This window comes from Pyrus communis, chromosome 4 (assembly GCF_041283825.1).
Source record: "Pyrus communis isolate YQ-2024b chromosome 4, ASM4128382v1, whole genome shotgun sequence".
Lineage (NCBI taxonomy): Eukaryota > Viridiplantae > Streptophyta > Magnoliopsida > Rosales > Rosaceae > Pyrus > Pyrus communis.
This window is the reverse complement of record NC_142568.1, coordinates 1127107-1141452: the sequence shown is the minus strand read 5'-3', so window position 1 is coordinate 1141452 and position 14346 is coordinate 1127107. Positions and strand designations below refer to the sequence as shown.

Below are 14346 nucleotides of genomic sequence, written 5' to 3'. Positions count from 1 at the left end.
CCTTCATTATATAACCACTAAAAAAATAATACAAATAGCTTTCTACCACATGCATGGACACGACTTGTGTACGGATTGTGGCTATTCCTTTATCCCTTTTTTTTCCCTGTAAAGAGGACCAAAGAAATTGAAATGTTGGCAAAGGGGTTAAAGCATCTCCAAGAAATGCTGTAAAATAACCAAAATTTAAAAACGCACATCTTCAATAAACTTTATAAAGAATCTCTATTATAAGAAAATGAACAGTCTTTCTATAAATTTACAAAGCAAATATTCATCAGTTAAATATTAAAAAATAATAAAACTCAAAGGTGGACTCTTGAGCTAGGAAAAAAGAAAAAGTGAGAAGACTGTTTTACAAAATGAGTGAGTTATGTTTGAATTGTTAATAATAAAATATTCTAAGTTTACTAAAATAGAGAGTGTTGTTAGAGATGAAAAATTAAACTGAGTGGTTAAAATAGTTTTTTGACACTATTCACTTGCTAATTTAACAAAAAATTAGAACTTCTCCAGGAGATGCTCTTATCACTGGTAGAAACTAGAAAGGAACCAAAGAGCATAAACCACATCCAGTCCAAGGGCATAATTTCAATCTTCCACTCATTCTTTGGTTACTTTGTGTAAAAGAAATTAAATAAATAGAAAAAAAAAGGTCGTGTCAAAAAATTTACAGGAATGTGAAGGCCCATCGTTTTGGAAAAACCAAAATTAAAAGACAAGAAATTAACAAGAAATAGATACTTCCTAAAGATATAGTTATTGCTTAGAAACCGTTTAGTAAATTTTTAATTTTTAATTTTTGTTTAACACTTTTGAAATCTAAATATAGAACTTTTGTTTTGTAATCATTTTTAGTTTAAAAAAAAAAACAAAAATTGAAATTTAGTTTTCATAATTTGGCATTGAGTTTTCACTCTTTAGGACATATTTAGTTACAAGGAATAAAATTCGAAAAAAAAGCGTATCATTCTTATTCATATGTTTACCAACAACCACTATTTCAAAAATTCCCTCTTGGGCAGCTAGCCACCAATCTGATTAATCCCTAGGCATTTCAAACTTTAAAAAGGGCGCTTAGACCTTCTTAGTCATCCGCTTAGTCTACCTAGGCGCTCGCCTAGACCCACCTAGGCACCTGTCTAAGTCGCTACTCTCACTTAGACATAAAATTAATAACTTTCATTTTGCATTTTAGGGCGCCTAGACCTCTTTAGGTGTCCGCCTAGACCCACCTAGACACCTACTTAAGTCACTACTCTCACTTAGACAAAAAATCGATAACTTTCATTTTGCATTTTATTTTTGTTCAATAAATTGTAAGAAACTTGTTGAATACTTGGATGAACACTCATTATATGTTTGCGCCCCATATTTTCAGTTTGTTCTAATACTTTAATCTCTCTTTCTCTCTCTCTCTCTCTTTTTATTTTACAATTTATGTATCACAATACAATTATGTATTTTTTATGATATAAATAAATATACTTAAATCCACCTAGGCGCTAGACCTCAGCTCACCGCCTGATTAGTGCCTAAAGCCATCTCCAACCGATAGCTAGCCAGAGGGCTCATTTTAGCCCTCTGGCCCTCCAAGATTCTCCAAGATATTAATATTTTAATAAACAGTACATGGCCATATTTGGTTCCGTCTCCAACCGAGGGCCAAAGGGCCAGAGGGCTTGTTTTAGCCCTATCATAAAAAACTGTCTCCAACTGAGGGTCATAGGGCTAAACATAATTTATTATTTAAAAACTACAACTTAAATGTTGTTTAAGTTTCATGTTGTTAAATGTTTTTTTTAACAAATATGAAAAACTAGAAATGTTTTTAATAATTTGTTAAATGTTGTTAAAAACTACAAATTTTGTAAAATAAAAGTTATAGGAAAAAAATAGAATTAAAAATAAATGAAAAATAGAAGTTATAGGAAAAATTTCGTAAATAAAAAATAATAATAAAACTGTAAAAAAAAAAATTCAAATCAATCCTATCTGTTAAAACCGACAGGAATACATTCATATTATTTAGTATAAATGTATTACTGTCGGTTATAACCGATAATATGAATGTATTCCTATCGGTTTTAACCGACAGGATTGATTTGAATTCTGGCCAGCCCCGGGGCAGCCATCCCTCCAGCCCTCTAGCCTTCTCCAATTCCGTGGGGCCCTCTCAGATTCCACAGCCCTCTGGCCTAACCCTCTGTTGGAGACAATTTTTGGGCTATTTTCGGCCCTCTGGCCCTCTGGACCCTTCGGTTGGAGATGGCCTAACGTCTTTTAGAACCTTGCCAACAACCAAAAGAATAAAAAAGTAGACGAGTCTCAAGTTTTGGATATTACATACCTGAAAAACAAAAGATATCTTGTTAACATAGAGGATTGTTTATCTCATATACTCATTTCTTCTCATACTCATGTTTATACTCATTATAGTTCAAACGTCCAAAATACCTTTAAAAAAGATGCAACACGAAGGACTGATGAAAAATTATAAACAAACCAATTTGTTAGACTGGAGTGACACCATTAACAAATTGTGTCATGCCGACGATGGCAAATTGCAACAAAATTCTAGCAATAACAACAGCAGTGCTTACTTTCTGTTACAATTTTTTTCATAGGCAGCCACTCTTTTCCTCTTTCTTTTTAGTTTCCATTTTCTCTCGAATTGGTATTGTCAGGTCAAGTTTTCGTCGCTGAAGAAGAGCAAGACAGATTTGCAAACTGAAGTTCGACCCCTCGGTCACTGACGGATAACCCCAGGTGGGATAACCCCAGGTGCCCAGGCAGTTAGGCAAGCACAGTTGGCACCGACAGCATTTACATACAAGACACCTAAGCTATGGTAACAAGCTACATTTATTTGTTGTCGCTAAAAGAATTTGATGTCAAACCATGAACGAATGTACCACAAAGTATTTTATTATTAAACCACAGCATCACTTAATAGATGGTTAAATTAAAGACAATACCTATGATTTTAGACCAAAAAATCATGAAGTAAAATTATTCGTATAGTCTGTGAAAGTAAAAGAGTTTCACATTAGTGAAACGAGAAACCTTGCAAGGGCTTATAAAAGGTTAGGCTACTGACCACATTGTCAATTGATTTTATGGTGAAACCTCAACCTTCTTCATGGTATCATAGTAAGTTGACCACGTGTGAAGCCAAACGGTCACATGTGCTTCACATCATTCAATTTGTGTTGTCCACATGTTTAACTTGCAAGGGTTTATAAGAAGTTGAACTACTTCTCATATTGCCAATTAATTTTATAATGAAACATCTTCTTCTTATTGCCTTTAAGTTGTAAGGAAACTATAAATAATAGATTTTCTGTCACAGTGGCTATTACATAAATAAAAAGGGCAAGCATGAATATTAATTAAGACTAATTAGAGTTTTTGATTTGGCTGATTTAGTTGTTTTTATATAAATAATAGATTTTCTGTCACAATGGCTATTACATAAATAAAAAGGGCAAGCATGAATATTAAGATAAATTAAAGTTCTGATTTGGCTGATTTAGTAGATTTTAATGAAGGGTGGAAGGATTAATGCAACTATTTTAAAAGGTCACACATCACCCACGATATAGATATATTTAACCCAACAAGTAGACAACTGCAGAAATAAATTTCATAAAAAAGTACTATAAATAAAGTAAAATATCTTGTTTGGCATCCATGCTTATCAGGGCTAATAATTTTGACAAAAAAGATTATATTCACACATCTTAAATTACTTCTTTCACATATTTTTACTTTTTTAATATTTTCTACACACCACTTACACTTGATAGAAAAATATTAAAAAAATTAAAAAGCTGTAAAAGAAGTAATTTGGGATGTGTGAATATAATCTCTCTTTTAACAATGATGGCTTTTTATTTTTGCTAAACTTGTATACACTAAGCTCTGGTAGATGAACTACTTATGAAACTTGTACAACTGTCAAACCAAATATAAATTGAGTAGGATTATCTTCTCTCTTTTTTTCCCTCTCCTCCCTCCTCTCTTATTTGAAAGGTTACGGTTAAGTCACGTCAACATCTTATATTAATTTTTTATAGCAAGAGAAATATAAAATAAGAGAATATGAGAAAAGGAGATGAAAAGAAAATGGGAGAGAATCATACTCAATATAGCGTGACTCGTACCATTTTTGTTAAACAACTTGGGTTAACCCTTGAGTTTGTCAAAGGCTAAGCATATAATTTTTTCTGTTTGCTGTTTATGTTTTTTTGGGGGGTGGGTTTTGCTGTTTATGTTTGTTGGGGGTGGGGGAAACCACTAAACCCTAAGTTCAACAAACACACAGAAAAGGGGAGTAAAAGAGCACATTAGAAGACATGTCATCTGTTGCTGCTGGTCTAATATTTTATTCAGACGATTAATTAGAAGAGAAGGAAATTAAGGTCGGCTAAGGACAACCAAAAGTTTTAGAGAAAGCTCTTTTCCAGATCATTTTTGCTTGATCAGTTAAGATTTATCCTGCAATTCTTCCTTTTTCTATAACTGTAGCTCACAACAAAAATGAAGAAAATAATATGGAGTCGGAATGCTTTATTTGAGCAAGGAGAAAATAAAGAGAGAGAAGATTGCTTTACAAAATGAGTGAGTTGTGTCTGAATTGTTAATAATAAAATATTTCAAGTTTAATAAAATAGAGAATGTTGTTGTAAATGAAAATTTAAACTAAGTAGCTAATATAGCTTTTTTATACTATTCACCTGCTAATTTGACAAAAATTTAAAACTTCTCTTGAAAATGCTCTTAAAGCTCCACTTGTAGAAAGTTGAAAGGAACCAAAGGGCTTCAACTACGTCCAATCCAAGGGCATAATTAAATCTTTCTCTCCTTCTTTGGGTTACTTTGTGTAAAAGAAATTAAATATAAATAAAAAATAAAATAAAAGTTGGGTCAACAAATTTATAGGAATGTGAACATTGTGAAGCCCCATCGATTGGAAAAAAAAAAACACTAAAAATAAAAGACAAGAAACATGAAACAGATACTTAAAGATATAATTATTGTTTGGTGATCTTGTTTTCTAATTATTTTTAAATTTTTTAAATAAAAATAGAAATTTAATTTTTTAAATTTAGCATTGAGTTTTCACTTTTTAAGACACATTTACTTGCGAAGAATGAATTTCTAAAAAAAATGAGTATTATTTCTATTCATGTGTTTATTAACAGTAAATGGAATGAAAAAGTAGATGAGTCTCATGTGTTAGTATTACATATCGAAATAAAATAAAATAAATCTCATTAATACAGGGAGTTGTTTGTCCCATACACACTTCTTCTCATACCCATATCATATAAGTAAACATGCTCTGAAAAATTGTTACGCCGAGGATAGCAAATTGTTAAGACTCAAGTGACACCATTGACATAAGGGGTTGTTTATCTCATGCTTGTTAACAGAGAGGTTGTTTATCCCGCTTACTCATTAGCATAGGGTCCAATTTGTTACTCGAGTGACACCATTCACAAAATTTGTTATGCCGACGATGGAAAACTGCCACAAAAGGACTCGAGCAATAACACCAGCACTGCTTACTTTCTGTTACGGTTTCTTTCGTAGGCACGAGGCAGCCACTCTTTTGCTAGGTTTTATTAGGCCGCAGTTTCGTCGCTGAAGAAGAGACGTACAGATTTGCAAACTGAACTGTGTCACTGACGGATAAAACGCAGGTGGGCAGATTGGCAGGCACAGTTGGCACCGACAGCATTTACACACATGACACCTAAGCTATGATGACAACCCCTACCTATTTATTTTGCCGCTAGGGGAATTGCCAGGAGGATCCTTGCTGGTTTCTTTAGTGAGGATTTTGAGAATCATTTATTCACATATGTTCATCGTATATTATGAAATCAGAAATTATTGTTAATTTTTTTAATTTAAAATTGAATATAAACAATACCTGACAAAAATTGGTGAACGATGAAACCCAAAATATAATGTAGAGGGGATTTGAAAAAGAACAATACTTGGCTACTCAAAACTCTTAGTGTTTTAATCACAAAGCTTTGTGCTTATGATAATAATCGCTCATACTATGAATCATACTATAAAGATCATCTTTGTAAAAAATAAATTAAAACTAAGGTCGTTTAGTCAATCTATTGTAGCAAATACAGAGACGGTTCGTAATGATTTTACCAATACCATTCATTTGTTTTTAAATAGTTTGATGACTAAACAATCTTAGTTTTAATTGATTTTTTGCATAGACAATCTTTATAGGGTGATTTATAATATGAACGGCTCTTATTATAAATATGAATTTCTATAAATTGACAACGAACAATTTTGAAAAATTTTGAGTAAACGTTCCTACTCATCTTTTAGTATCCAAATATTGCCTATGAGCAGTACAAAATTATGTGGGAGGACTTTACAAATCCCTACTTACGAGGTATCATCTACAAAGAGGGCACAACTAATTTCCTGCTGCCAATAATAGTTCCATTTTGAAATGTATATGTCAATTTGTTATTTACAGGTTAAATTTCACTTCCATATGTGTTAATTTGTAATTTGCAATTCACGAAGTACCGAATCCTTGACCATGAGGAAGAAGTGTTCCAAAATTCTTATAGATTTGTTTTTCTGTACAATAACCATTATTGTTATCATATTGTGTCAAATTTCAAACTAATACCATCCGTCATCAATAGATGGCAACAATGTCTTACAAATAGAGACCAAACGACATTCAATTTGAAATTTAGATGCCGACATCAGCATCAAGTATGAAAATGAATTTCCAGCTCAACGCCAACACGACCATTGCCAGCCTCTCGACTCTCTAATTCCTTGTTGAAGGCTCACAAGGAGGTGGCGTCGAGTGGGAACAAACATGCAGGGGTCCTTACAGCCTTGAAGTGTGCTGCCGCGTATGGCAGCCACAACTCAGAATTTCTCCGTCACTACGGCAAAAGCTCTCTTGCATTAAGTGACGAAGGTTTAACTACAAATTTTCTTGAAAACAAATCTAAACGGAAAAAAAAATCCTCATTTGGTAAGATTGGATTGGAATGGAATAGATAACTCTCTAATTCCAAGGTATGTTGAAGGAAGAAATGAAAACATTATAACCAACTAGAGGGCAGACGATGGGTTACTCATGAAGGAAACTTATCCATTCCAATATGCTCTCCAAAAATGGTAGGACTAGAAGGGAGGATTTTCTTGATGCATAATCCTCTTCAAATCCCATCCAAATAAAACATCACTCGCTTCCACCTCCAATATACCTTCAAATTAGCCATCCAGTCCAGTCCAATCCAATCCTACATACCAAACGAGAACAAAGTGGAGAGCAAAAGAAAGGGTGAGGGGAAGATGTACGAGGAGAGAAGAAATTGGTAGTCCATTCCAATCCTTCAAATTCGTTGTCCATTCCAATCGAATCCTACATACCAAATTTGTAGTCAAGCATAATCGATTCCCAAGTTGAGGCCTAGGCAGCAGTGCTTAACCATCCACAGCTCACCCTAAATAAAATAAAGAAATTGGGGGAAAAGACCAGAGAAAATGAGGGCAACGAAGAAAATAGAATGGGATTTCAGAAATCACACTAAACAACATCAAATACCACTTCTACATGCAGCGAATATGTATGCAAACAAAAAGTTCGTAGCCAGTCCTCCGGTAACTAAGCAACTACCAAGAACGATAAGGGTCAATCAAACAGAAAACTTCCACTGGTCAACCCAACTAACAAGCGGCACAACGCCAGCATTTGTATGAATACTTTCATACGAACAATTCCAGTACCACTGATACAACTATAACTGAGCGTATAATCAGATGTCATATCAAGAAATGGAACTCAACCTAGAAAGTTTCTGCATTACCTGTTGTGGAATTTTGGTGCAACTCATCCCAGCAACATCTGATTTCACTCGACCTTAGAAGTAGCATTTACCCAACCAAGCCAATTTCTAGGGAAAGAGGGAAAAAATAAAGGGAAAAAAAAAACACAAGAAAGAAAGATGGAGAGGAAACAGTAAGAACCAATTTATAACATTTGCGAAAGTTACTAGGGTCCTCCCATAAACTTTCAACACTTGGACAGAAGCTTTAACAGCATGAGCTCTCCATGCAGAAACTATCAATGTCTATGGCGGCATACCTTCATATCCAGAGAAAATCAACCCTGCCAAACTGAATCTCAGAAAGCTCCAATCAAAATCACCGTAACCTGCACGTGTTCAAGATATAACAGGCCCACCATACCATCAAACATAAATAAAAGATGGACCCGTGACCAACTAGATCAAAGAAACGCAAAGAATAAAGACTTCAGTTATTTACATAAATGCTATCAACAGGATACATTTATAGACACAAGCTGACTCTGAGGAAAGGAATTGCTAACAGACCTACACCATAGATCAGCCTTTTATACAGACCAATTATTCGTATCTTCATCCCAAAAAAGCAATTAAGCACAAAATTACTACAGCAAAACAACATGAAAGTAACAATATTTCTTAAAGATAAACAGTCGAGTAATTCATAATGTAATAATAGAGTTAACGGTCCAACATACATCAATCAGTAAAAGAAGCTCACTACAAACACTGGAATGTTGGATGTGGATGATATCAGAACACTCCTTGAAATATTTAAACCATATCCAGATCAGCTCAGAGACCCAAAGAACCTGCAATAAGATTAAAAAAAAAAAAAAAAAAAAAAAAAAAAAAGAGTATACTTATGAAGAGCCATACAACAATAGAAACGCTAAGCAAGCTTCCAAGTAAATCGCCCTTCCAATGAGAAGCAACAGAACATTCCCCAGAATTTTCAAGTTTCTCAGTTAGTCCCTCAAATTAAACCAAGTTATTATCAGTGCAGTGACTGCAGCACTTGTCAGCATCTCCCCCGGCAGAAACTCTTGAATCCTAACAGCCCAGGGTCTGGTTTCATATTTTCACAAGTTCTCTTCGGCAATGGTGTCATCAGAAAACATATCTGCGTTATCTGCATTAGGTATCAGGGAGCTTCTCTTCTGAGCCTTCACTGTGATGTAATCCTTTCCGGAGTCAGTTCTGCAAACATCATCCGCATCAGTTAACTTTTCACAACCATTTTGATTTTCCAGTCCTGTAAGCCACAAAAGTAGAATATTCAGCTATTCTAGTAATCAACACTGAAGAAAAAGTATTTATCACCTTGTTAATTACCAGATGTTCCAAGAGCTAGATTCTCAGTGAAAGACACTTCCACTTTGCTTTCCACCACATTTAACGAGACTCTAGAAGTTCGTTCACTGTCAAGATCTTGCACAAAACCATGTTTTTTCGTATGAGGAATATCTTCAGTTCCCATATTTAGCATTGATTCCTTCGAGTCCAAGTCCTCTTCCGCTGAAATAACCACCCCATCATCAATTTTCTTTGTTGAATGTTTCACCACAGAACTTGGTTTCTCATTGCCATCTTCATGATACTCTGATTTGTCACCACCATTCTCGTCCCTTCCACAACTAGCTGGATGCTTGCCTTCAGAAGATTCTGACCTAGAGCGCCTTCTTCTGTGTTTTGGTTTCTTTCCATCCGTACTTCTTGGGGATAACATACTTCCTCTACGCCGCTTAGGTTCTACAGATGTAGACCTGGACCGTCTTCTCCTATGACTCTTTTCTTTCTCGTCTCTACTTTTATATGCCCTATCATTGGAGCGATGCTTCCCTTCAGCAGACTTTGACCTTGACAGCCTTCTGTGTTTCACTTTATTGTCATCCAAGCTTCTTGGGGATGACCCACGTCTTCTGTCGTGCTTAGGCTCCACAGATACTGACCGGGACCGCCTTCTATCACAATGCTTTGATCTTTTATCTCTACCTTCGCCCAACTCCTTCAAGTGATGCTTCCCTTCCACAGATTTTGACCTAGAACGTCTTCTATCACGATACTTTGATTTTTCTTCTATTTCATTTGTTTTCTCATCAGAGTGGCGCTTATCTTCTAAAGATTTTGACCTGGACCGCCTTCTACTACGACGTTTTAATTTTTCATCTCTTGTTTCGTCTGGTTTCTCATTAGAGCGGTACTTGACTTCCACAGATTTTGACCTAGACCGCCTTCTCTGTCTGGATTTTTTTTCATCCGGACTTCTTGGTGATAACTGTCTTCTATGTCCCTTACCTTCTGCAGACACTGACCTTGATCGCCTTCTTTCTCCATGTTTTTCTTTTTCATAGTGGGTGTCATCTTTTTTGTCGCTTAAGTGATGTTTTCCTTCTGAAGACTTTGACCTTGAGCGTTTTCTTGGAGAAGACTTACTTCCTGTATGATGACCAGGTGATCTAGACGCAGCTCGAGTTCTACGTGGAGAACTTTCTCGTCGATGTTTGGGTGACACCGAATCAACTCGTGTTTTTCTTGTTCTAGGACTAACACTCCTACTCCTATTTCTCCTTGACGTAGAAAAATGATGATCATGTGATCTATCTGAATCCCGCCTTCTAGTTCTGTCACCACCATTCCTAATGTCTCTATATAGCCTGCGTTCATTATCATAGCTTGAATAGTGGCGTGATCTCAAAGGGGATCTGGATCTACGATCTCTTGGATAGCGATATGGAGGAGAGTAAGAAGGAGACTTCCGCCTTCGGCGATAATTTATAGGTGATCTGGATCTGGATTTTGACCTTGCACGAGATGGTGATGGAGACCTGTAATAGGAGTAATTGATTAGCAAAAAGAAAATACTTTGATTATAAACAAGGCAACACAGTTTTCAATTAAAACAATTTCTATCAAATAAAGAAAACTTCGTTGCTTCAAATAAACAATTAGAATTATATGGTTTCCTATTATGAAAACAGACATTATTCATGATCACATGTGCACTTCTCAACAGTGTGTTATAACTTTTGCATACAAAAAATAAATAAGATTTACAAATACAGGAAACCATTGCAAGATATAAAAAAAAATAATATAAATAAATAAATAAAATAAAATAAATCTCCAAAACTCATGCCTCTGAACCTCTGAATACCGCTTTCATGTTATAATCTGTTAATGACAGACTCATCGTTAGTTACTAATTGCTTAAACATATGAGGTGGAGAATATTCTCAGGAGTAGCACCAATACAATTGAGCATTAACCTACCTAACAACAGTAACCGAGACCCCATTTTGTACATTAAGTTGGGACTCCACTGGATTGGATAGGAATTTTTATTAAGACTGGTAATTCCCCTAACCCTAAATCATACAGGTTGAACACTATTTCCTGTATAAAATTTGTGACAACAAAATCTAAAGCCTCAGATATCCAGAACAGAGGATTTCAACAATTTATAAGCGTAACAATATTTGAGCATCACATGATTCTTCATAATCTATATACCAAAGTATTTTCAATGTTTAAGTTCACCATTTTGGAATAAGACATCCAAAGGCAGCAGACAATGACAATTTGTAATCAATGTAACATACCTAGATTTCTCTTTTGTTTCCTTCTCTTCAATTTCTACTCCATCAGCTTTAAATTTCTTACTTATTTCTGCTGCTCTGGCTGCAGCTAACTCTGTTGCTGTCTTCATGGTTGCAGCTCGGTTGGCTGCCTGTTGGGCGGTCATAGTTTGTTGCATAAGCAAAGCCTGCTGGAATTGCATCTGTTGCATAGCAACAGCTTGCTGCATCACCATGGGAAGAGATGATGAAGCCATTGAGGAATTCATAGCAGCTGGTTGCTGAGGAAGTGATTTTGCCATCTCAACATTCATAGGACGGCCTCCAACATCCATACTATTCAATTGCAAAGCAGCAGTTGCTTCTTCAGGTTTTGAGTATTCTATATATGCAAAATGCTTTGAGTCAGTGATGGTACATTCTACAACGGTGCCACAATAGCTAAAAAGTTCTTTCAGCTGTTCCACAGTGAGAAGTGGGCTAAGATTGCTAACTTGAAGCGTCTTCTTCAGCACATCAGCCTTTCCAGCTTTGTCAAGTGAACCTAATTAATAGATGGTAAAATGTTATAGATAGACATATAGATTTGTATATATATTTAACTATATATATATATATATATATGTAGCAATAGTAATGAAAACAACACAACTCAAAAACATGAAAAAACACATTCAAATAAGACTACCAAAAGCCAAAATACATGTGAGAAACTAGCAGCTTCTAAGCCACATTATATTCATCACCACATAAAATCAGTGAGGTATACCAGAAGAGTCTTTGTTTGACTGAGCTTGTGCTTGCACCTGAGCAGCATGGGCTTGAAGAGCCTGGGCAGCAACAATTGCCTGAGCAGCAGCCATTGCAGCTGCAGAAGGTGCCATAGGCACTTGGCTAACATTTCCCATAGAGGTGGTTGCAGCTAACGCAGTCATTAGCAGATTGTGAGGCGGGTGGTTCAGCTTACAATCAATTTTGGCGCACCTACCACTAAGGTAGTCTCTACAAACCTCCCCAAGAGATGCTCCAATTCCTGGCAATATAGCCCCTCCTGAAGCACCAGGAACAATGCCTGGAATCATTCCCAACAGTCCAGGGAATGCCCCTGAAACAGAAGCTGAATAATTTGGCATGTTAGGCATGGTTTGGTTAACTAGATTAGGAAATGTGGATGGCGGAGCCAATCCCAGCAGTCCTCCAGCACTGGAACCTGCATGAGAACAAAGCAAATCCTCAAAATTATGTGTCTGAGAGATAACCAGTAACTTGTGAATAATCCAAGATGCATACTGAATAGGCTTTAATACTGCGTCTTGCAAAAGAATGTAAGATAAAAATATTTCCTTAAAAACCCTAACCTCCCCTATCAGTCACTTTCTTGTCTAGAAATAATGTTTTTGTTTTTCTCTTATGTCTTCGGTGCATCTCAGAAGCAGTTTTAAGAGCTGCAAAGGATTTCATATAGACCACAAGCTACTTGCAGCATTGACATCATTACAGAAACAATATTGGCTAAGAGCACAACTCACTCACTAAACAATAAACCTGCAATAAATTTATGAACTCTGGACTAAATGCATTGACACCAACACATAAAAGCACGATAAATTATAAATACCTGCACTGAAGAACACTGGGAATGGGCTACCCATGATGGGTTTACCACTGCACTCCACACTCACCATATAATTCCCTCGTTTTGGCACCACATAAGTAACTGTGTACGTCCCATCACCCATATCCTTCACCATCCCTTCTTGCTCTGATCCTCCAACTCCCACTCCAGGCACAACTTTCACCTTAATCTGCACCCCACCATTTGGAACCTTCCTTCCATCAGGGTCTTTAGTCACTACCATAAACGAAGACGGTGCACATGCTGTACCACCCGCGATCCCAGCCCCGGCTGCAGTGCACTTTGCCGGGTCCACCGGCCCGATGGGCTTGTTCGCCAAGTCCTCAGCTTCTTCAGATTCACTATCTGATCCAGCCACCACTTCTTTCTCTCGATTCTTATCCACATCTTTGAATGTGGCTTCAAAAGCAGCTTTTGCCGCTGCGGCTTTCTCAGCCTCACTCTTGCTCCTCGCCTCTTCGGCTTGCTTCATCCATATTGGCTTAACAAGTGCAAGATTTCGATCAGCCATCAATGCCCTACCTCCCCCAATTACCAAACCTCACAGAAACCCTAAACGCCAATACCGTCCTTCAATTAAACAAGTTCAAAACCCTAATAAGATCAATCAGCCAAAACCTCCATTCGCACTATTCTTCGAAACCCTAAAATTAAACAAATATACCAAAACAGATGAAGCAAATACCTATAATGTCCTGATTGATGCCGAGACGAATATGACGAGAAGAAAAAAGAAATCTTGAAAAAGCAATGACAATACCGATATTAGATAATAACAAGGAGGCTTTTTGTTTTCTTCCAACCCAATTTTCTGGGAAAGTTAAATCGGACTTTCTCAGCAGCCAAACGCGTAGAATCCGTCCGATGATGGATGGGAGGAAGGAGCGTACCTATTCTCTCTGTTGCGGACGGCGTAAGATTTGGGTTCGCGATAAGATGGGATCTTTTGGACACAAGGGCAACTCAAAATATACTCCTACCCTCTCAATTTTTTAATTCCTAATTTCGTTTTTTATTCGCTCAACGAAAAGAAAAATTAATCAAATGATTTTTAAGTATCTTTTTATTTTGCTTTTTGATATTGAAAATCAATATAATTAGTTGTTAATTTTTTTTCATCATTATTTTAAATAATTTGTAAAAAATCTTTGTTAAATAATATCAAAATAAAATTATATTTTCGAGTTTTGTCAAGTTATTTTGATCTTATTTATTAAATTAAGAGTAATTTTATTATTTTAATTCTTATAAA

General features: G+C 36.0%; 1 protein-coding gene across 8 annotated transcripts; it reads right to left on the bottom strand.

Moving 5' to 3' along the window:
- Positions 1-6590: 6590 nt before the first annotated feature.
- On the bottom strand, positions 6591-14080 carry LOC137722540 (RNA recognition motif (RRM)-containing protein). 8 transcript variants are annotated; one of them, XR_011066771.2, is made up of 10 exons: positions 13855-14080; positions 13077-13738; positions 12228-12668; positions 11483-12002; positions 9216-10708; positions 8579-9135; positions 8159-8227; positions 7881-7967; positions 7444-7517; positions 6591-7313 (listed from the first exon to the last, which is right to left on the bottom strand). XR_011066771.2 is itself a non-coding variant. In XM_088692129.1 (6 exons), the coding sequence occupies exons 2-5, from the start codon at positions 13603-13605 to the stop codon at positions 9208-9210; spliced, it is 2991 nt and encodes a 996-aa protein (XP_088548255.1). In that variant the 5' UTR covers positions 13606-13738; positions 13855-14080; the 3' UTR covers positions 8516-9080; positions 9204-9207. The 8 variants fall into 8 exon arrangements, 3 of the variants coding, with proteins under 3 accessions (XP_088548255.1, XP_068317668.2, XP_088548254.1); XR_011066769.2 differs by having other exon boundaries at positions 6591-7517; XR_015961301.1 differs by lacking the exon at positions 7444-7517 and having other exon boundaries at positions 6591-7435.
- Positions 14081-14346: the final 266 nt, after the last annotated feature.